Below are 26,071 nucleotides of genomic sequence, written 5' to 3' on the forward strand. Positions count from 1 at the left end.
ATGCGAATGTGCGCGTGCTGCAATCTGATTGGCTGAAACTTGAAATGGCTATATCTCCTTTGTTTTTTGACGAAATTCTTTGAAATTTTAAACATAGTCATGCATTAGGATATCCTATAAAATGATATAGAAAAAAAATTATGAAATACGCGCATGCACGTGTGCTGCAATATGATTGGCTGAAACTTGAAATGGCTATAACTCCCTTGTTTTTCAACCAAACTGAATGGGATTTAGAACATAGATAGGTGTAAGGGACTCCTACAAAAAGGTATGGTCATCATGCACGTGCACGCACGTGCGTGCATTGCGAATGAGTATAATTAAAAATACACTTGAATGAGTGGTTTTCATTACTTTAGACTGAATGCTTTAATATATAGTATATTAAAATATATAGATAGTGTAGACAAGATGATATGGTCATAACGCACATGCATTCACATGTGCTTGGGTGCAATGCTAAAAGTTGATTATGATTTGTATCCTTCTGGGAAAACGTTGTTAAAGTCAAAAATGCACAGAATTTGTCTTAATTAATGAAGCTTACAGGGGAAATGGCAGCAAAAGGGAGTTGGGGAGCGTTTGGGGAACATCTGTAACGGTCCCCGTAACAATTAGCACTTGTTATGTTCCCCAAACGAAGTTGGGGAACATATTGTTTTTACTCTGTTTCTTATTATTATTATTATTATTATTCCTGGGAAAATTTTGTCCTTGAGTGATCTTGTAAACTACACATCTGACTAAGGTAAAATGTTTTTAGGGTCAGTAGACATGTTATGTAGATTTGCCGAACAAAGGTCATTTTGCGCGCACGTGCTTGCAAGAGCGCGCACGTGCAACACGTTAAATGGCCAATATAATGTATATTGCCTTAACTTTTCTATTTTTTGATGAAATGGTTTGAAACTCATAATGTAAGGATAAATTAGTAGAATAGACAAGACGACATGGTCAAAATAGCAAAATCTCACGCGCATGCACGTGCGCTTTGCTCTGATTGGCTGAAACTAAAGTCTCAATATCTTTCTTGTTTTTTGACGAAATCCTTTGAAATTTTGAACATAGCCATGCATTACGATATCCTACAACATGATATACAGCAATTATCATGAAAACACGTGTATGCACGTGCGCTGCAATCTGATTGGCTGAAAATTTAAATAGCTATAACTCCCTTCGTTTTCAACCAAACAGGATGAGATTTGGAACATAGATATATATAATGGACTTCTACAAGAAGATATGGTCACAATGCACATGCATGCACGTGCGTGTACGTGCCTTGCAATCTGATTGGCTGAAACTTTAAACAGCTATAACTCCTTTGGTTTTCAACCAAACAGGATGGGATTTAGAGCATAGATATATATAATGGACTTCTACAAGAAGGTATGGTCACCATGCACATGCATACATGTGCATGTACATGCTCTGCAATCTGATTGGCTGAAACTTTAAATAGCTATAATTCCCTTGGTTTTCAACCAAACGGGGTGAGATTTAGAACATAGATAGATCTAGTGGACTTCTACAAGAAGGTATGGTCATCATGCTCATGTATGCACGTGCGTGCACGTGAAATCGGTAAAATAAAAAATACACTTGAATGAGCGTTTTTTTTTTTTTTTATACTTTTGGATTAAATACTTTAATATTTTGCGTAATAAAATATATAGATTGTGTAGACAATATGATATGGTCATTACGCACATGCATTCACATGCGCAAGTGTGCAATGATAAAATTTGAAGGAACACGGTACACTTTTGGGTAAACGTTGTTAAAGTCGCAAATGCATAGAGTTTGTCTTATTTAATTACGCTTACAGCGAATATGACTATAAAAGGGAGTTGGGGAGCGTTTGGGGAACATCTGTAACGGTCCCCGTTACAATTAGCACTAGTTATTATTATTATTATTCCTGGGAAAATTTTGTCCTTGAGTGATCTTGTAAACTACACATCCGACTAAGGTAAAATGTTTTTAGGGTCAATAGACATGTTATGTAGATTTGCCGAACAAAGGTCATTTTGCGCGCACGTGCTTGCAAGAGCGCGCACGTGCAACATGTAAAATGACCGATTTAATTGATATAGGCGTAACTTTTTAAATTTTTGATGAAATGCTTTGAAACTCATAATGTAAGGATATATTAGTAATATAGACAATATGAAATGGTCAAAATAGCAAGATCTCACGCGCATGCACGTGCGCTTTGCTCTGATTGGCTGAAACTAAAGTCTCAATATCTTTCTTGTTTTGTGAGGAGATCCTTTGAAATTTTGAACATAGCCATGCATTAGGATATCCTACAACATGATACATAGAAATTTTCATGAAAACACGTGCATGCACGTGCGCTGCAATCTGATTGGCTGAAACTTTAAATAGCTATAACTCCCTTGATTTTCAACCAAACAGGATGGGATTTGGAACATAGATATATATAATGGACATCTACAAGAAGGTATGGTCTCCATGCACATGCATACATGTACGTATACGTGAGCTGCAATCTGATTGGCTGAAACTTTAAAAAGCTATAACTCCCTTGGTTTTCAACCAAACAGGATGGGATTTGGAACATAGATATATAAAATGGACTTCTACAATAAGGTATGGTCACCATCCCGTGCATACACGTGCGTGTACGTGAGCTGTAATCTGATTGGCTGAAACTTTAAACAGTTATAACTTCCTTGGTTTTCAACCAAACAGGATGGGATTTGGAACATAGATATATATAATGGACATCTACAAGAAGGTATGGTCTCCATGCACATGCATACATGTACGTATACGTACGCTGCAATCTGATTGGCTGAAACTTTAAACAGTTTTAACTCCCTTGGTTTTCAACCAAACGGGATGGGATTTAGAACATAGATAGATTTAATGAACTTCTACAAGAAGGTATGGTCACCATGCTCATGTATGCACGTGCGTGCACGTGAAATGGGTAAAATCAAAAATACACTTGAATGAGCGAATTTTTTAATACTTTTGGATTAAATACTTTAATATTTAGTATATTAAAATATATAGATTGTGTAGACAAGATGATATGGTCATTACGTATATGCCTTCACATGTGCACACGTGCAATGCTAAAATTTGAATGAGCATGGTACATTTCTGGGTAAACATTGTTAAAATTTCAAATGCATAGAGTTTGTGTTAATAAATAAAGCTTACAGGGAATATGGCACCAAAAGGGAGTTGGGGAGCGTTTGGGGAACATCTGTAACGGTCCCCGTTACAATTAGCACTAGTTGATTAATATTTTTAAAAATTATTTTACACAAACATATGAACACGAGAAAGTGAACCTGAATCAAACTATATATTCTTGTGATTTTGGAAAAAGTCTCTCTCACAAATAAGTCATTATTTAAAATACAATTTTTTACATGTATTTGATTTTCTTCACTTTACCACTGCCCAACTCGGTCACAAAAAGGTTGTCTCTGGTGTCTACACATAAACCCCTTGGAAACTTTAGACCACAGTTATCAATGTAACGGAGGAAATGTCCGTCCTGATCTAGGATGTGGATACAGTGGTTGTCACGGTCTGATGTCAGGATCTGACTCTGGCTGTCTGTTGTAATGCCGGCTGGTCCAAATGATCCCATGGTAGTAGAGGGATGAACAGTGTATCTAAATCGGAGTTTTCCTGCCTGATTAACCACCACCACTGCTTTGGCTCTAAAGTCAGCTACACAGATATCCAGGTTCCTGTTCTCACTGATGTTTTTAATATAACCAGATGAATACAAAGGTTTACCTTCATTATCAAACTGAATGCTTTGTTTATCTGTGGAGCCAGAGTAACGGACAACTTTTGATTGTTTATCATCGTCACTGTCCATGATAACCAGCAGGTCACCAGAGGTGGTACTACAGACATTGAAAGGTCTCCACCCCTGTAGTCTGATCACTTCCTGTATCTGTTTATTCTTCACTATGTTTACAGTTCTTGTACCAGGGTCAGTATAAACTAGGTCTCCACTCCTTGTCACTGCTATGTCATGTAGCCAGTTTCCAGACTTGGTTTGGATTGACTTCAGTAGTTTGCCCTGGAGGTTGTAGAGTTTCATGATTTTTTCATCTCCACATGTCCAGATTTCTTCATCATTGAGACAGGTAACACTGTGTAGTAAGCCATACCCAGTGTCTATGGTGGTGATGAGCTCAGGTTCGTCAAGCATGCAGTGGTTTGACTGGAGGAGAGGATACAGCCTCTGGTGTCTTCATTGTGTAGCCATGTTCTTCTGTTGTAATGGATAATCCTGACAGAGAACCAAACATTTGATGGAGCTGTTCTTTGTTGATCTGATGAGGAGAATAACTTGGTAATGGAACATTGATTTTAGGAGGTAAACTTCTGAATTCAGCATTTCTAGATTTGTACCCAGAGGTTAGGGAGACATCATTGGAGTCCAGTATTTTCCTCCGAACATGTATGCTTTTTTTTTACATCAGAAGTAATCTGTTTGATTTCTTTTTCCTGTTCATTTAGAGCAGCCAGGTGTTTAGTTTTCATCTCATCAATTTCAGATTTCTGTTTGTTGACAATGATGTTAATTTCTCTGTGCCAGTATTCTCCTTGTTTGGTGACAGCTGATGTCAGTCTCTCATAATGCTTTTCCAACTTTACTTTTTCAGAGTGTAGATCTGATGAAATTTCTTCATAAGTAGGTAATATTCTTTTTCTAGTTCTAAGGCAGATCCGTCTTAAAAATTTCTTTCATAAAACTTGGTTTCTGCAAGATATCTTTGAATTTATGACCATGATGTTTATCAGAGGAGATGCAGGTACAACAGACAGGGATGTCACATTTCTCACAGTAAAGTTCACAGTGTTTCTGGGTGTGGTTTGGACATTTTGGGTAGTTAAGGTTAGGCGTAGTTGTTCTGTGTTTGTATGGAACAACTTTGTGTCTTTCAGATGAATCAGACAGATGCTCCCCTACACAGGCCTTACACAGGTTAATCTGGCAAAGTTCACAATGACTCTGTAATGCAGCTGTTTGACACAGGTCACAAAGGAGGAGTACTTGAGCTCTGTCCAGGGGGTCCATCACTGGGGGGCATGGGTCACTGACTACAGAAATATTAAACAATTTTGAATAAATACAATATATAAGAGTTTTTTTGTTAGAGAAATTGTTAGACAGTGTAGGTTTAGAAATAACAGGAAGGATCTATTTGTAGCGTATTGGCGTTTTGGCATGTAAACTTTATTTAAATAAAATCATATCAAACCACAAACCATGGGAGATTCTTTTTATCACATATTTTTGTTCACTATAAATGTGTATTTTGTCGTTATTTCTAATTCAAATTTCTTTTTCGGTTACCTTGGACCAAATAACGTAATAAATAAAATTACGCTGTATGAAATAGTTCGGACAAATATACATGCATATATGAAAGAAAATATTATTATTTTTTCTAACTCTTGAATGAAATCTTGTTAAAATACATCAAATAAAGTGAACTTTGACAAAACAGTTCATGTAGTTAATAAATATAATTTATCTAATCTATCTAAAGTGGCCCTCTCATGCAATTTATCTTATCTATTATACGTACTATTGTACTAGACTTGAGATCAATAATGATATCTGGAAATGTTTTGCAGCAAGTTAAATTTTCTTAATATAATATAATCTAGCTAGCCTCACCTCTAAATCCAACATGGCCTCCCTGATAATCCCGTACATCACAATTTACTTCCTTGTCTTTGTTCTAAATATTTACCTGTTAAGGTCACGTGATTTAAATACCTCAGCTCCTATGTAGAGTACGATTAAATTAGAATTAAGGGGTGTTATTAACAATAGTTACTATATATGGTCATTAAACCCATGAAAATGAACTTTAGAGTCATCCTGTTTATCTTTTTATCTCCAGCTTTGTATGTATCCATCATATTTTTGTCTATACGAAAAGTCTTTGAGAATTTTCAAATTTTGTAGACGTTTATTATAGATATGAACTATACACGTGTACTTGGTATTTTCAGATCAGGTTTTTCTAAGTTTTAACGACGGGTGACTTCATGCAACAGTGGTGTAGAATCGTTTTTGAAAGTGGGAGGGGGGGCAGGCCCGAGAAAATATTTTTTACTTACCTGAAAAAATTGACAAGCAAAAAAAAAAGTTTGCCTTTAAGAAATCCTATTTCGGGGGGGGGGGGGGTCTCAGTGTCAACTACTTTCCGTACCAATTCTAATGCTTCATTTTTGGTACATCACTTAAAAAGTCTAAAAGGGGGGGGGGGGCAACAACAGGTTTTCTATTAACATTTCCTTTAGTAACAGTAAGGTTTGGGAAAAGTGTTTCCCCATCATTTGAGCCCCTGTACAATTAAAGATATGCAAAAATTGCGATAAAATAATAAAGCAGCTACATTTTCATTTAATTGAACGAATGGTCAACATTCATCTAGCTGCAGATCTGTAGTTGTTATCATTTTATATATTTGTCTTTTTTTCATAGGCGTAGTCACAGGCCTTCAGATTGGGGGGAGGGGGGAGAGAATTGCCCCCCCCCACTTTTTGACGAAGAACAAAGAAAGCCTTTTAAAAAAAGTTGGCTAACACGCTCCTAGGTTTGTATATTTTTTTATTTTGCTTGTAAAAGATTGTTTTCAAGTGAAATAGGATTAAGGGGTGGGGAACTTTCAATTTTTTTTTTTTTGTTGTCAAAGAATTTGATAGCCCCCCCCCCCCCTTTTAAGTTATGTGACTGCATTTGATCTGCGCATCAAGACCAGAAGAGCTTAAGTGAAAATGTGTTGTGAACTGTCCCTGGTTGTAAATGTTAAAACTTCTCCCCCTACATATGGTTTCAGTATTACATGCACACAAAGAGATGTTTGAAAATATCCGATTTGCAAGTTTTTGATTTTGGAACGGTGTTGCCATGGTTACTAAAAATCATTTTCTGTGAAATTCATGTGAAAAAGTTCAGCGAGAGATCTACTTCTACAGTTTTTGTCTGATTTCTATAATTTGGTACAAAGGAAATACAGAGAATAGTGCATCATTTTTTGATTTCCTGAACGATGTTGCCATGGTTACTAAAAATAGCATTTTGAAACTCATTGTAAGTAGCAGTTTAAATAAATTTCAGTATAATATGTACACAAGTAGAAACACAAGGAAGAATAGTGCATTTCGGTTTTTGACGATGAACGGTGTTGCCATTTCTTGCAAAATCAGAATTTTCTGTGAAATTCCATTACATTAATATTACAGTTTTTGTCTGATTTCAAAATAAAATTGCACACAATAAACTACACAAAGACACATAAAATAGAATATTTGGTACAAACCAGTAGAGCTACAGTCTCGACAGAGACATCTGGTATATCCACCTTTCACTCAAAAGTTGTCTCAGAAATAAAGGCGTTAGAAGTGAAATTTCTGCAATATAACAAATAGTTTTTGTCTAAATTATCACTTGTAGAGAAAAAAAAGCAGATGGAAGGTGTATAAAATATACATATTGACTACAGAATTTCATTAGGGATTGAAAGGTGGTTGATTGACCAATGCTTGAAAGTTGGTAACTCTGCAAAACACTTTCTTTAAATTCTCACCTTGCTTTTACTCCGAATCTGTAGCGTTATGGCCAAAGACAAATATATAAAACCATAACGCTACAGATCTTTTATCTATAACTTTATGCTATTCTAACATAAATTGCTCTAAATAGAACATTTAATTTTTTCACACATTAATTATTAGGGGGGGGGTATAGCATGGTTTTTTTTATTAAAAGAAAAAATAACTAACGTCAGGTGACTGTGCTTGCACATGAATCATATGTATTCCTTTTGAGACCTTTGGTGCCAATAATTTTAAATTAATTAAGTTGCTTGAATAAAGAAGGTCATTTATCTAATTAATGATAAACTGAAAACCATCAAAACTTTTTTACTGGTAAAAGGGGAGGGGGGGGGGTAAAGAGAGAAATAATTTTACCCTGTCTTAACAGTTTGAAGCTGAATTTGAAACATAATTTGAAAACTTTATTTCTATATACAACTTTCATCAACTGAATCAGTGTTTCACAAGATCATCTTCTTTTCAAATTGTATTATTTGAATTTAAAAAACCTTTTCAGGTCATGGTATTGATTTTAAGCTTAAAGGAACAATTTCGGATATCAGACAGGCAGGCCTTACTTTTCATGTGCTGTATTCACTTTTTATGTCAATTTGCATCGGGTTCAAAGAAAAAATATTTGTTTCATATTGGCGTCAAAACAAAAAACCTCGTACAGTGGGCCCATAATCTTTACAGACTTCTAATAGTGACACGAAGTAGGTACCGGTAAGCTTTATCCATAATGTTCTGTTTTCTGTTAAAAGCAGAGTGTTTGAAAAAAATATGTGTAAAATGGTTTACAGAAAAAGATGCAATAACCAATGGAATCAGTACATTTAGCTATATAGTCGTAGACATTGTTGAAGGCTTTAATTACCTCTCAGGTGCTTGATTTAGCTACCAAAGGATTTAGCTATTAAAAAGCATTTTTCACAGGATGTGCAAAAACTATCATTTTGATGCAGGGATCATTTTCAACTATAGGCTGAAAACAATTCATGAAAAATTCCCTCTGAAGAAATGAAATGGCGCATTTGCAATACAAAGTTCTGAAAGTTTTGGGGCTATGTATGATATTTAAAATTTGGTGAAAGAACAAAAAGAGCTGGCTAACATGATAAATGCTTAATTTTAGCACAATGTGAATGACCATACTCAGTTTGCCTTGACTGCACAACAGATAACCAAACAATGGAATCATGTTTTGCTCTAGTTGGCAAACACAGCAATGTTTAAACTATCTCTGCTTTGGGATGTTTTTTAAAGTCTCCCTGGTATAAATATCAATAGTCATTTTTGCGATTTTTTGTCTCTTTTCCATAAAAAGAAAAACATTGAAATAGCTAAATAATTCATGTAGGTAGGTAAAAAAAGCTACGTAGGTAATTCTACTATGTAGCAATGTTTGATTGGAGGACCTGATAACATGAAGAATCAGTTACCAATTTTATTTATAAATTTAAACTGTGAGTCTGTCAGAACGCCTTTTTATTGTTCTATTTGTGCAAATCTTTGACAATCAAATTAGACTTATTCTGGACAGAAATAATACACTGTTCAAGTACAATGTAAATGAGATATAGATTTATACGCATATTATCAGGGTGAACTGCAACGGTAATCTTTGGCCCGGGACAATTGAATATTGAGGTCAGGCTACCAAACATGCCTTTTAACTTGCCCTGCAGGGCTAAAAATTTTACAGTACTCACTCAGAGCAACAAATATAACTAGTAAACTAATTGTTCAGAGAACAATAAGACGTCTTTCCACCTTTTTAAGTGTTTCAATATCATTTGAGCTGAAAAAAGTAGGAAAAAAAGCAAGAAAATAATAAAACAGCTAAATTCTCATTTCTCTACTAGGATTTTAGATCGGGCTTGCAGTTGGTATAAATTACCGTAAACAGACTTCCTAGATTGTTTGTAGTCGACCGACTCGGGGATAAGCACGAATTCATTGATCACGCAAAGAGAGCGCATAAAAAACATTGTAACACGCTCCTAGGTGTATATATGAGCTTGAATGAGATTGTTTTCAAGTTAAGATGTAAGGGGTAGGGTCTGATTAAAATTATGATATACCTATTGATATGAATAACATGCATTTGATCTGCGCATCAAGACGGAAGCGTAAGTGAAAACGTTGTGAACTGTCCCATGTGTACCTGCATCATATGTGCATTATACATGTATTAAAGAGATGTTTGAAAATATCCGATTTGAGTTGTTTTATGTTTGAAATGGATGGCGATAAATCATTTAAGAGCATGTGAAAAACATAAGCGAGAGATGCAAGGCAGTGTATAATTATGGAAAAGGAAACAGAGAATCGGGTTCGGGTTTTAACATTCCTTACCGAAATAGGCAAGAAATTCAATGTAAGTAGCATAAATAAAATTCCAAACATGTAATTCTATATGGGAAACACAGGGAAGAAACGTGTATTTCTTTTTACTATGCTGAAAGTCGCTATTTCTTGCAATTTCAAATGAAATCAAGAATTCAGTTTACATTAATATTAAATCTAAATAAAATTGAAATAAATTCCATACCCGAAAGAAAGCAAGAATATTTGGCATTAAAATGTCGTAATAGAGCAGGAGAATCGAATGATATTTTAAAAAAAAAATTGCAGAAATAGCCAATACGGGCTTTAATTAATTTTTATGCTCAGCAATACAAAATTTCAGACAGAAAAAAAATGCAGATTTTGCAGAATTTCATTATATTTTAGAGACTCACCTTAAAACTCTCAGGACACTTTTTTTCAGGTCTCTTCTTTCTTTTATTACGAATCTTATGCCGATATTTCCTTTCGTTTGACTTAAAGACATTTTCTCTATGCTGCTGTTGATTTTTTTTTTTAAGAAAGGAAGGGGGGGGGGGGTTATAACAATTTGTTAAAGTAATAGTTGAAAATACCTCAACGACCTTAAGCTTGATTGAGACCTTTGGGCTTATAGGGGGTCAAAGGTCAAGGTCATTTATCAAGGTCAAAAGATCAAGGTCATCCAAAAAAAAAGAGAGGTAAATTTGAGATTAACACTTGAAGCTGAATCTATATAAAGGTAATGAATATTTCTTTACAACTTTTTGAGCTAAGGGGTCAAGGTCAAAGATCAAGGTCAAATATCAAGGTCAAAGGTCAAGGTCATTTGGATTTTTTAAAAATAGCTTAAATCAACAATTTCTCTAGTTTTTCAATGACCTTGACCTTTGACCTTGACCTATTCTTCAAGGTCAAAGGTCAAAAGATCTCATGCAGTTGGGCCCATGTCTTTACGACTTGTCGTTAAGAAGTTTTTAGTTCTTAGTAAACATCATCAACTAGCAGGGGCAATAACTACTTAAAATGGTTTACGAATTCTTTTGCACTAATGGAATGAGAAGTGTTCTAAATTAGTAGCAGACATTGTTGAAGGTTTTGTACCTCTACGGTTTACGGTTTCGGAGGAGTAGCGATAACAAGGGTTTACACTGACTGGGGCACTAACTTTTAGAGGGGTCAATCTTAGGGGACAAGAATGAAATCTCTGAAATGGTTTTAAGAGTACATATTGAAGATGCAAAGATGTTTAGAATTTGGTTAAGAACAAAAGAGCTATTAAAAATGCTTAATTTTACATATTTTGAATGACCTTGACCTTTGACCTTGACCTAAATTTTAAGGTCAAAGGTCAATGAATCTTTTGCAGTTGGTCCCATGTCTATACGCCTTGTCGTTATAGAAAAGATCTTGATAATCATAAACATTGCAAACATTCAAGGGCAATAATTTGTTATAGGAGCTTACGAATCCTTTCGCAATGTTTGATTGGAGAGTCTACTAAATTAGTTGTAAACATTAATAAAGGTTTGGAATCTCTGCGGTTTACGGTTTTGGAGAAGAAGCGATAACAGACATTTCTTGCGAAAGGGGCAATAACTTCGAAAGGGGTCAAAGTTCTAACATAGGGGGTCGTTTTTCGGAATAACTTTTAATATCCAGTATCATGAACTATAAAGTTTTTAGATAAGTCTTACGGTGTCAAAACATAAGGTGAGAAATAAAATAAAAAAAGAAGCATTGCGGCGGAAGAAAGGTAATAAACCTAATAAAAAAGAATAATAATAAACAGAAGAATTTCAATAGGTCTTTCCACAGAAAGGTGGAAAGACCTAATAATCATTTACACACAATGTATCTAATAATTATTGAATCTATTTTCAAACATGTTTTATCATCATAATTATTATATTTGTATGTCAAAATTGTAAAATTTAAAGGTGATTCGAAATACCCTAAATGATTATATATGTGTACAGCAGGTACAAACATGGCAGTGCCCAGACTATCGGCCCAGCAGGTCCATACAGAGCAGTGCACTAGGCCAAGCTTAAAAAATTCTTTGTTTGCAGTTGCCGACCTATAATCTTTAGACTGAGTCAGTGGGTAGGCATTCTTTTTTTTTTTTTAAAAATCAGATTTTTGCAAGATAACAAATAAAAGAGGTTTTCATACACCTACATGTACTAGACATGAATAGGCTCACTTCTTGTTATAAACCACTGCATGATTGATAAAAAATGTGTCAAAATTGGAAAACGAAACTGTTTCAATATTCTGAAAAATTGAAAAAAAATAAAATTACCAAATGGCTAAAAAAAGTTTGGGTCGGGTGCATTTTCAGTGGGTAGGTAGGCAACTGCAAACAAACTTAATTTCATTTTAGACCATATGGCCTAGGGATGGTGGGAAGTCCTTACAAGCTTGTTTGGTTTAAAAAATTAAAGTTTATCCAATTGCTGATGGGGCTGCAAATTTTACTTATGCTCAACACTCAAGGTAATCAAGCAGCAAGGGATCTCTTTTGTACGCGCGGTCTACAGGGGTTAATTGTCTTATCATAGGGACTGGTCTACATGTCCTACAGTGGGAATACTGACTTTACGTGTATCATCTAATAGTGCATTTTATTTCAATTAACATGATAAATAGACTTGTAAACTAATTCAAAGTTTCTAAGAAATTGATCTTTTTTTCAGCTGAGCAGTCCTGTTGTTGTTCTAACTGAGAAGTGGCAGAATGAGGGCAAATGGTAGTGAATAGCAGCTTCCAGCAGGTGCCCCCCCTTCCCTCCCCCAATGGCCAATCAAAGTTTTACATAGAAATATATAAGAATTTAAAAAAAAAAAATCTTCTTCTCAAGAACCACTGTGCAGGAGAGATGAAACTCATAGGGAAGCATCTTCAGGTAGTGGACATTCAATTTTGATGCCCCCCCCCTCTCCCCCAATGGCCGATCAAAGTTTCACATAGAAATACTGTAAAATCACATATTATCGAGGGGTCAAATTTTCGTGGTTTGAGGGAAAAATGATGGTTTGTTGGGATTTGATTTCGTGGATGAAGAACTTTTCCGTAGTTGTGCATATAAAAATTTACATTTCGTGGTGGACATAAATTCGTGGGTATTTTTATACCACGAAAGCAACGAAAATTAAACCCCCACGAAAATAAGTGATTTCACAGTATATAGGAAAATTCTTTTAAAATTTTCTCTGGAATAGCAAAGGCATGAATGATCATATTTTTATGGAAGCATCCTCATGTAGTCGACATTCAAGTTTATTCAAATCATGATCCCAGGGGGTAGGTATGGGCCACAGCATGGAATCCAAGTTTTACATAGAAACGTGTAAAAAAAAATCTTTAAAAATCTTTATTTCAATAACAGCAAAGCCATGATCAGTCCTATTCATATGGAAGCATTCTCAGGTAGTGTAGATTCAATTTTGTTTGAATCATGACCCCTTGGGGTAGGGCGGGGCCACGATGAAAATTCAAATGTAAAGGGCAATAAAACCACAGGTAGTCAAAGAAATATGCAAGCATCCTTACTTAGTGTGGATTCAAGTTTGTTTAAATCATACCCTACAATGTAGCTCTCCCTTTTAAGAATTGTTTGGGACCACTATTGGGTTTTACTTTTCAATAATAAACTAACTTATGCTTTATTCCTAGCCACATTGCTCAGGTGAGTGATGTGGCCCATTGGCCTCTTGTTCTTTAAACAGGCAAATTATGACATAGAGCTGCCGTCTCTACGTGAGACCATACGACAGAAGGTTGTGACCCTGCTGAGTGACCCAGACAACAGAAGGTCGTGACCCTGCTGAGTGACCCAGACAACAGAAGGTCGTAACCCTGCTGCGTGACCAGGACAACAGAAGGTCGTGACCCTGCTGAGTGACCCAGACAACAGAGGGTCGTGAGCCTGCTGAGTGACCAAGACAACAGAAGGTCGTGACCCTGCTGAGTGACCCAGACAACAGAAAGTCGTGACCCTGCTGAGTGACCCAGACAACAGAAAGTCGTGACCCTGCTGAGTGACCCAGACAACAGAAAGTCGTGACCCTGCTGAGTGACCCAGACAACAGAAGGTCGTGACCCTGCTGAGTGACCCAGACAACAGAAGGTCGTGACCCTGCTGAGTGACCCAGACAACAGAAAGTCGTGACCCTGCTGAGTGACCCAGACAACAGAAGGTCATGACCCTGCTGAGTTACCCAGACAACAGTTTTAAACAGACTCTACTGGAGAATGGAATCACAAAGCTGCATGTGTCTTCTTTGGCAGGCAGAAATGTACTCACTTTACCAAAACCAAGCATTGAAAAATACTTTTCTCAACAATAATTCTACAGTCTGATGTACGGATGTTAAGTTGAAACATGTTTGAGTTGTGGTAGTTGTTTGAAGTTTGATCTCATTCTCTAGCCAGTGACATACAGTAAATGTGGTTTACGATGGTTGATTTGAATTTTTAGGAATGTTAATTTCTGTACAGTGTATTTAATTTAAAAATTCACTGGTCCCTGGACTTCACTATAAATGAGTTTTACTGTACAAAGAAAAGTGCATCATCAAGGGGAATAACTCTTCTAAGCACTTACATCTATCTTCTCTTAGTAATGCTATTCAGCAATGACTTGATTGAAATTTAACTGCCTTAGCTAAATAATATGTTATTATATACTACCGGTAGTACATGTACATGATTAAAGAATGTGTTATTTACTAGCAGGATTCAAGATTCTCAAGACCATGCATTCGTTGCCATGGCCTCCAATGATGGTATATACATGAACAGTCAAATTATGGGAGTCTGAAAAACTGGAAGGAAACAGTGTTGCTAACCTCTCTAAACAGACCCTCAAGAATACTTTTGTACCTGGTAAAATAACAAATTACCGTATATACTCGCCTATAAGTCGGTCCGCCTATAAGTCGGTTGTATTTAATAAGCTTTCATTTCAGATGGACTGATGTCATATAAAACCTCACTTTTGATGGCTCACCTATAAGTCGGACACATAGTTTAGAACCAGAGATTAACTCCTAAAAAACCGACTTATAGGCGAGTATATACGGTACTTTGATATACACTGTATTATGTCATTGATTCTTTTTTATGAATATCCAATTTTCTTTAAATCGTCAGAAAAAAAATTTAAAAGGAAAAAAAATTATGTGATTTTTTAAAATTATCTGACTTGTACTTGAATATAGATACGTATAAGTGCTGTTTATTTCTTTGTTTGACAAGGAGAGAAAGTGAAAGGTTTAGTTTTCTGTGATTAGCTCTTGGATCTGCTTTCTCTAGCCACATTCACCGACATGGGGGGCAATCAACATTTACAAATCAGTAGTGTCTTTTAAATACATGTATTGTAATTAGAAATAAATGAATTGTTTCCTTTAATGATTTGCTTTTTTTAACTGGATAGATACAGGAAAGGCCATTTGAAGCAAAGCTATTAATTTGGACGAGTCTGACTATGGAAACATAGAAGATCTCGCGTACTTTGATACAGGTACAACACTGTACAAATATATGTATCTTGACATGCATGATTATTTAGATATGTACATGTATTGTAGATGTACTTTTTTCCATGTGGTATTAATTTACGCTATGTATGTTAGACACAAACTTTCCGCGGAAATTTGTCCTAGCGTACTTAAAATACTATGGCATATAGTGACAGTCTAAGAAATCCGCTTAATTTTCTACCCGCAGATTAAACAGAAATTGAGATTCCGCAGAATTATAACCCTGTGGAAAAAAGTACGTCTACAGTATTATGAAATAGGCAATTTTTTATATTGTGGAAAGTAGGAAAATAATTATGAAGAACAAAGGAAAATGTTTAAATATTGTCTCAAATTTTTAGTTCAAATTTTGAGTGTAGGATATCTTGGTGTATGATCGAGTTCTTGAAGTGTTCTGCCCTTTTACAGGTGCCCAGTCTGTTTGATCATATACAGTCAATGGGTTCCTTAACAGGTGCCCAGTCTGTTTGGTCATATACAGTCAATGGGTTCCTTTACAGGTGCCCAGTCTGTTTTATCACATACAGTCAATGGGTTCCTTTACAGGTGCCCAGTCTGTTTGATCATATACAGTCAATGGGTTCCTTAACAGGTGCCCAGTCTGTTTGGTCATATACAGTCAATGGGTTACTTTACAGGTGCCCAGTCTGTTTTATCACATACAGTCAATGGGTTACTTTACAGGTGTCCAGTCTGTTTTATCACATACAGTCAATGGGTTCCTTAACAGGTGCCCAGTCTGTTTGGTCATATACAGTCAATGAGTTCCTTTACAGGTGCCCAGTCTGTTTGGTCATATACAGTCAATGGGTTACTTTACAGGTGCCCAGTCTGTTTTATCATATACAGTCATTGGGGTTCCTTAACAGGTGCCCAGTCTGTTTGATCATATACAGTCAATGGGTTACTTTACAGGTGCCCAGTCTGTTTGGTCATATACAGTCAATGGGTTCCTTAACAGGTGCCCAGTCTGTTATATCATATACAGTCAATGGGTTCCTTTACAGGTGCCCAGTCTGTTTGATCATATACAATCAATGGGTTCCTTTACAGGTGCCCAGTCTGTTTGATCATATACAATCAATGGGTTACTTTACAGGTACACAGTCTGTTTGATCATATACAATCAATGGGTTACTTTACAGGTGCCCAGTCTGTTTGGTCATATACAGTCAATGGGTTACTTTACAGGTGCCCAGTCTGTTTGGTCATATACAGTCAATGGGTTCCTTAACAGGTGCCCAGTCTGTTCTATCATATACAGTCAATGGGTTACTTTACAGGTACACAGTCTGTTTGATCATATACAATCAATGGATTCCTTTACAGGTGCCCAGTCTATTTGATCATATACAGTCAATGGGGTTTCTTTACAGGTGCCCAGTCTGTTTGATCATATACAGTCAATGGGGTTTCTTTACAGGTGCCCAGTCTGTTCTATCATATACAGTCAATGGGTTCCTTAACAGGTGCCCAGTCTGTTCTACCATGTACAGTCAATGGGGTTCCTTTACAGGTGCCCAGTCTGTTTGATCATATACAGTCAATGGGTTACTTGACAGGTGCCCAGTCTGTTCTACCATGTACAGTCAATGGGCTCTTGCTACAGTCAAGGGGTTCTCCAGGTCATGATCTTAACTCTAAATAAGGAAGTCTGGAAGCTCAGAAATGATTCCAAATCAGGTAACAGTCAAAGCACTCAAGTCATACACAGGGTAGTACAGCAAAACTGGGTTATAACGAAATCACTGGGACCTCTGAAATTACTTCGCTAAATCCGTAATTCTTTATAACCGTATAAGAAATCCAGTTAATTTGAATAGCTTGGGATCCAAGATGACTTCGCTATATCCATGAATTTGCAATATCCGTGTTCGTACTAATTAAAACGAGTTTTACTGTAAATTAAAAAAGATTTTAAGTCACTTTTGATTTGAGAAAAATTATCTGTGTTATCATCTTTTAAATTAGAAAAGATTTTAAACATAAGATCATATCTGAAATGTTAATTAATATTTGGAACAGATGACATTTGTGTTGGTATTCAACTTTATAACCATCACACCAGATTTTAACATACAACCGATTGTCTGCATTCTATATAAAGGTTGACTTTTGTAGGTCTGATCGCCTCCTTTGCTGTACACCACTTCCTTTGCTGTACACCACTCAAAGTGTTGGTTGGCTGTGGGGACCAGTAGTGAGACACATGTCTGCTGGGACGTGAGATTTCAGCTTCCAATTGACTCCATAGTCCACCCTGTAGGTAGGAATCAATGTGTCTTTCATAATAAAACACTGCCCTTCAATATTGGTAAGTCTTTATATAATTGATAATTTTCTTTCTTGATAGACAGGTGCCCGAGTAAGGAGGTTGATCATGCACTCCCAGGAGCTGTCCTGGCTAATCTCAGCCACCCAGGGAAACAATGAGGTGTCCATATGGGAGGTAGAGATGGGGGCCAGACAAAAGCCTGTGGGCAAGTCCTACACCCACACTTAATCTCAATCAGGACAGTGACATTTTGAATTGGTCACATGGAAACCAGTCAAAGAAAGTTTTATTACATGTAATTATTTAGTTAAGAAGAATCAGATGACTAAAGAGTCCAAAAAAAAAGAATCTCATTTTATTTTCCTTTTACTTTTTAGCTCACCTGAGCCGAAGGCTCTAGTGAGCTTTTCTGATCAAAATTTGTCCATTATGTCTGTCACCGTCGGCAATAAACAAAATTGAATCTACACTACCTGAGCATGCTTCCATATATTAAATATTATGAATTATGGCTTTGTCATTCTTGAGAAGAATATTTTTAAAGAATTTTCTTATATATTTCTATGTAAAACTTAGGTTGGCCATTTTGGCCCCTCCTACTCCAGGGGGTTATGATTTAAACAAACTTGAATCTACACTAAGAATTAATGTTTCCCCATAAGTTTCATTTTTCCTGGCATAGTAGTTCTTGAAAATAATATTTTTAGTCCCACCGGTGAAACTGAGGGGACTTTAGGTTTCCTCCACGTCCGTCCGTCTGTCTGTCTTTCTCCGTCAGTCTGTCCCACTTCTTTTTCCACTCTTTTTTCTAAACGCTTGCAGATAATGAACTGAATTTCGGGATGTGATCTTAATGAGTTAGAGATCAAGTTTGAATTTTGCGTTGCTTCATTGATTTTTGACAGAATTATGGCATTTTGAATATTTTTCATAATCGCTTCATTAAGATCAGGTTCGAACTGCACTAACTTCTGACTGTTCTTGAAAAGAAGTCAAAAATTTGAAAAGTTTTTAGACAGACTGACAAACAGCTAGACAGACAGACGGGCGCTGGGCATAATGTGATCAGAAAAGCTCACCTGAGCTGAACAGAAAAGCTCATTTGAGCTTTGAGCTCAGGTGAGCTAAAAAGGAACGGTCTTACTAAAATTTTACACTGATGACCATTATAAGTCAACAAGCTCATTCAAATATGAACTATATGTTACAAATATTTTCGACTGCAAACATATTTATCAATAATTTACCTATATATCTAACATTTATATTTGGTTCCTTTAAACTTTAACAATGAAATATTTCTCTTAACACAGAAATTTAAGTTGCACAATTATTATAATTAAATTGTGCTAATAAAACTATATTTTGAAGAATACTAATTCCTTAAAATTGAAAGCTAACTTTTGTAAATGGATGCATTTTATTTTACAAGCACAGAAAACAGTGATTCAAAAAGCTATGCTTTAATCATTTCATTTTCTTGTTATGGAATTAGATATTATAGTAAATGTTATTTTCAATTTATACCTCTTTAATTTTGATTTTGATGTTCAGCGAATAAAAATTATTTATCCTGTATCAATTCACCATACATGTATTTGAAATTCATATCTTCATTACACATGATGTTCTTATCTGAATAAATGCAAAATTATTATCCAATTAAACCTGCTTTTGAAATTAAGGAAAAACAAGTACGAAAAAAATGATACATTGTATATGAAGCAGAGGAATATTTCCACTTCAATTCAAATAAAAACAATTTAAGCGGCACAGTGAGTCAAAATCATATCGTAATTTTAAGATATCTGTAGCATACAGAGAAAGACTTATGAAATTATGAGTATTTAGCGAATATCTGCACAATATAAGTGCCGGAAAATAAAGGTTGTATCTACCGTTTCGTTGTTTCGGTTATGTCAAGGTCACGCAGCTCTTATTTTTAGCTCAAACTTGTAAACAACATTCAACTGGAGCATGCCAAGGTGAGAAATATGTTCCAAAAACTTTTTTAAAAAGATTAAATCAAATTTTTTGGTCTTCTTACATTCATTTGTGGATAACTGAGACCCGCGCATGGTAACTAACTATGGAAACTTATTCAACACTTTTCTGCGCACGCTTACAATAGGGAGGAAGAAGTACAAGGGTATTTTGCAATATTTTCATTCTGGGGCAGACAGAAATTATTTTTACTTTTATTTTTCCCCATAAAAATATGATTTTTAGGTTCTGAAACATGTAATTTTCTGAAACTGAATACTTTTAAGAATTGAACAAAATTTACAGCGGTCATGCGAAAATTCTACATTTGTCAATTTTCCCCTTTGTGCGTCACAGTGCCGCTTTAAGTCATAGGAAAAGGTACACACTCTTGTAAAATTTCTCTAACTATGGTTAAAAGTTGCCATTAATCAGACTGAAATTTCAAATATTTTTTTTTTATAATGGTGTTAATTTTGAAAATTTAGGGAAGGGTTCTTCAAGGCAGGGAATCTACACAATCCTAAGGACTTCCAGACGGCTTTGAACAGGGCTTTCTGTATAGGCACTCTCCTCTGCCATTTCAAGCAGTCCGAGCTCCTGCAGCTGGGTGCACATCTGGCCTTAGAGGCGAGGAAAAGGACCAAGTCTGTCACCTACAGAAGGAAGATGGTTGCCAATGCCGGAAGACAGGAAGGAACATCCATGAAATATTCCTTAGCCCCACCCAGATTCTTGACCTTGCCACAGGGTCTTTGGTAAAATTATATTTTCACTTTTAGCTCACCTGAGCCGAAGGCTCAAGTGAGCTTTTCTGATCAAAATTTGTCCGTTGACTGTCGTTTCGTTGTTGTTGTTGTCATAAACATTTTTAACATTTTCATCTTCTTCTCAAGAACCACTTGGACAATTTCAACCAAACTTGGCACAAAGTATCCTTGGGTAAAGGGGATTCAAGTCTGTTCCAAGGGGAGATTATCATGAATTTGTTAAAAATTAATGGCATTTTGAAATAATCTTTTTCTCCAGAACCGCTGGGCCAGGAAAGATGAAACTCAAGTGAAAGCATCCTTAGGTAGTGTAAATTCAACTTTGTTCAAAACATGACCCCCGGGGCAAGGGTGGGGCCAAAATGGCTGACCCAAGTTTAGCAAAGGAATATATAGCAAAAATCTTTAAAAATCTTCTACTCCACAATCGCTGGGCCAGGAATGATGAAACTCATGTGAAAGCATCCTTAGGTAGTGTAAATTCAAATTTGTTCAAATCATGACCCCCGGGGCAAGGGTGGGGCCAAAATGGCCGACCCAAGTTTTACATAGGATTATATAGCGGAAAAATCTTAAAAATCTTCTTCTCCAGAACCACTGGGCCAGGAAAGATGAAACTCATGTGGAGTCATCCTCAGGTATTGTAGATTGGAGTTTGTACAAATCTTGACCCCAGGGCAAGGGTGGGGCCAAAATGGCCGACCCAAGTTTAACAAAGCAAATTATAGGAAAAATCTTTAAAAATCTTCTTCTCCAGAACCACTAGGCCAGGAAAGATGAAACTCATGTGGAGTCATCTTCATGTATTGTAGATTGGAGTTTGTACAAATCTTGACTCCAGGGCAAGGGTGGGGCCAAAATGGCCGACCCAAGTTTAACATAGGAATATATAGGAAATATCTTTAAAAATCCTTCTCCACAATCACTGGGCCAGGAAACATGAAACTCATGTGGAATCATCCTCAAGTAGTGTAGATTCAAGTTTGTACAAATCATGACCCCCGGGGGTAGGGCGGGGCCAAAATGGACGACTTAATTTTTACATAGGGATATATAGGGAAACCTTTTAAAATCTTCTTTTCAAGTTCCGGTACTTCAAAGCTATTATTAGTGATATTGACATGGAATTATCCTCAGGTAGAGAAGATTCTAGTTTGTTCAAATGATGAAGGCCTGGAAGGGGGGGGGGGGGAAATTCAAGCCTGATGTGCTCAGGTGAGCGGTGTGGCACCTGGGCCTCTTGTTATGTAATTTAGATGTTTAAATTTTTCTGAAGCTTGGCTTGGAGTACAAAACATCTCATACCCACAAATAAATCTTTAAAAAAATTAAATAAATAAAGTTTATTAAAAGTGTGGATTTTCTTATTTCAATACTCGAACAATAGTAACAGAATACTTTTTTCAGATTCATCCCATGGACTGTAGTCTCATATGGCTGAGAGGTGACCTCTGCACCTAATCCAGGTCCCCACTGGCATAGAAGCTCGGCACCTAATCCAGGTCCCCACTGGCGTAGAAGCTCTGCACCTAATCCAGGTCCCCACTGGCATAGAAGCTCGGCACCTAATCCAGGTCCCCACTGGCGTAGAAGCTCTGCACCTAATCCAGGTCCCCACTGGAGTATCAGCTCTGCACCTAATCCAGGTCCCCACTGGCGTAGAAGCTCTGCACCTAATCCAGGTCCCCACTGGCGTAGAAGCTCTGCACCTAATCCAGGTCCCCACTGGCGTAGAAGCTCTGCACCTAATCCAGGTCCCCACTGGCGTAGAAGCTCTGCACCTAATCCAGGTCCCCACTGGCGTAGAAGCTCTGCACCCAATCCAGGTCCCCACTGGCGTAGAACCTCTGCACCCAATCCAGGTCCCCACTGGCGTAGAAGCTCTGCACGAGTTCCTTGGCAAGGCTGAAGACATTCTGCACGAGAACATAGGGCCAGCTATCCTCTCCTGGGCCTCGATGTATCGACTAAACCTGTACACCAAGTGGATGGAGAAACTCCGGCATTTCAACCTTCCAGTCCTGTATGGCCCTCCTACAGCAGGAAAGACTTGGATTGCCCAGTGTGCAGCCTGGCTGAGTGATTGCCCAGTGTGCAGCCTGGCTGAGTGATTGCCCAGTGTGCAGCCTGGCTGAGTGATTGCCCAGTGTGCAGCCTGACTGAATGGATGCAGTGAGCTGCATATTGCTTCAAGGTATATAATTTTGCTACATTCAGTGCTATCTGAACAGAAAACAAATCCAAATTTATCTTAAAATACGAGATGAAAGGTTCATGTACTTGGTTAACAAAATTTCGTCCATTTTTCCTTTGTTAAGTGAAAACAATTTTTTTTCCTTTTCATCCATTTTCCTTTGTGAAGTGAAGACATATATTTTATCTATTTGCTCTTGTTCCTGGCAGATGTACATTGTCATTTAATTGTTACATCCTGGCTCACATCAAGTACAGTCTGCCCTTTGTGTGGGATGATCCCACTTCCACTGATGAGTTGTCCCAGTTGGCTATTGATCTTAGCAATGGAGCTGTAAGTTATTTCTATTAATTCAATGCACCTAACAGATGATGTACAAGAAGTGTCGGTTGTATCCAATTAAAAGTTACTACATGTGTAGTAATTTTGTTCTATTCACCATACAAATGCTGTGAAACAAGTGTCACTTTTATCCTATTCAATACAAATTAGAATAATAAAAAGTTTTCTCCTATTCCATACAAAATAGAATAATAAAATTATTTACATAAGCCTGCCATCTGTATAAAATTGTTAATTTATTTCATTTTCATTTTCAGCATGTTCAGGTGCGAGGGAAGGCCAATGATGAAGCCAGGAAGCCACTAACTGGTTGTCTTGTGACAGCAAACTTCGATCTGAGTGCAGCATTTAAGTAAGGATTTAAGTTTATATTCATTCCATATTCAATGTAATCTCTAAAGGCTTAGTCTGATTATCAGTCAGGAAGGATAACACCAGAAAATGTTTAAGAATTAATTATAATCGTCAACATGCTGCCTGAAATAAATTAAAGACATGAAGCAAATATCATTCTATGCATTTTGATATGATTTAAAGTCTTTGAAGTTAAATAATAAAGGGCCTTGTAGAAAGTAAATATTTTTAGTTTAAAGGAATAAGATTTTCATGATTCGATATACCAATGACATTGGCATAACATGAGATAAGCATGACATTGGCATAATTAACGTGAGATTAGGATTTGACTCTACTATCCTAAATGATTATTAATTGTAAAAAAAGTACATTACATTTTAAAATTCATGACATTGAAAATAGAACTTCTTTACAGTCAGTTAACTGAATATAAGTTAGGGAATACAGTGGACCTTCAGATATCCGGACGCCAGATATCAGATGCTTCAGTATCCTGACGATTTTTCTTCGGAACAGAAATTTTTAATGTTATTTTGTCTTGTTTAACTGTTGATTCAGGTATCCGGATGCTTCACATATCTGTACAAATTGACTGGGAACCAAAGCATCTGGATAAATGAGGGTCCACGGTAACTATCTTTTAATTTGGTATTTGCGACCGTTAATGCTGAATTAACGGTCGCAAACTTGAGTTTTACCGGCGACGCGTAAAACGGATGTTTGCGTCCGTTAAATAAGCATTAGCGGTTGCAAATACCAAATTAAAAGTTAAGTTATTCCCATTCTAATGCAATCAATGCATGCTCGTTTTATTGCTTCAAACATCAGTGTATCAGCCAATCAAAGAGTGTTTTATAAAACAACTGCATTAAAATTTTAATTTAATGTTTGTACACTTTAGGTACCTCAGCAGACTGTTCGTCATGAAGATAGAGAAGACCAACCACCAAAAGAAGACTGGGGATGCCAAAGCCCTTGAGGATGCTGCCTGGGATGCCTTGAGGATGCTGCCTGGGATGCCTTGAGGATGCTGCCTGGGATGCCTTGAGGATGCTGCCTGGGATGCCTTGAGGATGCTGCCTGGGATGCCTGGAGGATGCTGCCTGGGATGCCTTGAGGATGCTGCCTGGGATGCCTTGAGGATGCTGCCTGGGATGCCTTGAGGATGCTGCCTGGAATGCCTCTTCAGTGCTACCAGTGGTATTGTGCCATCTGAACTCACTGACAGCAGCTGAAGTAAACAAAGAAGTAGAGAACCAGTGGTATTGTGCTGTCTGAACTCACTGACAGCAGCTGAAGTAAACATGCAAAGAAGTGGAGAACCTGTGGTATTGTGCCATCTGAACTCACTGACAGCAGCTGAAGTAAACAAAGAAGTGGAGAACCAGTGGTATTGTGCCATCTGAACTCACTGACAGCAGCTGAAGTAAACAAAGAAGTAGAGAACCAGTGGTATTGTGCCATCTGAACTCACTGACAGCAGCTGAAGTAAACAAAGAAGTAGAGAACCTGTGGTATTGTGCTGTCTGAACTCACTGACAGCAGCTGAAGTAAACAAAGAAGTGGTATTGTGCCATCTGAACTCACTGACAACAGCTGAAGTAAACAAAGAAGTGGAGAACCTGCAGCCCATTGTAAAGATGGACATCAGGATCCTGGAAGGCATTGCCATGCCAATGGCCCTGGCAAGAATGGTATGATTTGTTTTAATAATTATCATTTATTACAAGTAACTGTAAATGGAACACGGTAAAAGAATATATAGACTTTAATTGTTTATATTAGCTATCCTTTCCTTATTCTTGTAAAAATTTTTGTATCTTTAAATAATTGTTCTAGTTCCTGAATGCTGCTCATCGGTATGATCTGATGCAGACTGTCATCAATTACCTCAAAGAGGTCCTCATCCCATATTACCAAGAGAGCCTGAAGCCAACCTGCGCAGAGATCACCAGGGCAGAAACCCGGACATTGGGGGATTCTGCATTTTCTGCCATTTTGGAAGTGTGCAACTCCCAGGTATATGTTCGACAAAATATTTGTAAAAAGCTGCAGATAAATGTTTTTAATAGAATAGAATCTCCATTTATATTAAGAAAAGCGTTTTTCATTAACAGAGAAAATATAACAAAAATTCTTTGTTAAAGAGGGTAAAGATAACAGTGATCTTTATTCACAGGTTTAACGACAAGTTTTTTGGGGGGTTCTTCTTTGTGTCATATATATAGGGGGGCCCACCAGGCTTTCAATTCACATTTTCTATAGAGTAAGTTAGATTGGGAATGAAAGGGGGACCCCCCCCCCCCCCCCCCAGGCCCTCGGATACTGCGCCCCTGCAAATGAAGGGCCACACCCTCATTCAAGGGGAGATAATTGAGAAATACATGTAATGAAAAAATTGATGGGATGTTTTAAAACTCTTTTTCTCAAGAACCTTTGTGCCAGGAATGATGAAATGATGAGAATACAGAGTAGAGCTACATCAACTTTTAACGTAAAAGTGATAGATCACGGGTAACTCAGTTCCTGGGAACAATGATATAAAACATATAGAGTACCTTTTAACTCGTGCATCTTCAGATATCAGACTCAGGGACAAGCCCCCTCGTCTGATATCTGAAGATACACTCGTTAAAAGGTACTCTAT

General features: G+C 36.9%; 1 protein-coding gene and 1 pseudogene across 1 annotated transcript; one reads left to right on the plus strand and one right to left on the minus strand.

The window, feature by feature from the left end:
• Positions 1 to 3,295: 3,295 nt before the first annotated feature.
• LOC134257322 (uncharacterized) lies at positions 3,296 to 5,745 on the minus strand (annotated as a pseudogene).
• A 16,744-nt stretch (positions 5,746 to 22,489) lies between these two features.
• On the plus strand, positions 22,490 to 25,436 carry LOC134257326 (uncharacterized). The gene is made up of 5 exons (XM_062739957.1): positions 22,490 to 22,638; positions 22,935 to 23,058; positions 23,334 to 23,419; positions 24,326 to 25,118; positions 25,264 to 25,436. The coding sequence occupies exons 1-4, from the start codon at positions 22,490 to 22,492 to the stop codon at positions 24,447 to 24,449; spliced, it is 483 nt and encodes a 160-aa protein (XP_062595941.1). The 3' UTR covers positions 24,450 to 25,118; positions 25,264 to 25,436.
• The last annotated feature ends 635 nt before the right edge of the window (positions 25,437 to 26,071 follow it).

Source organism: Saccostrea cucullata, unplaced genomic scaffold (assembly GCF_032062105.1).
Source record: "Saccostrea cucullata isolate Sc308-1 unplaced genomic scaffold, CSIRO_AGI_Scuc_v1 ctg3927, whole genome shotgun sequence".
Taxonomy (NCBI): Eukaryota; Metazoa; Mollusca; class Bivalvia; order Ostreida; family Ostreidae; genus Saccostrea; species Saccostrea cuccullata.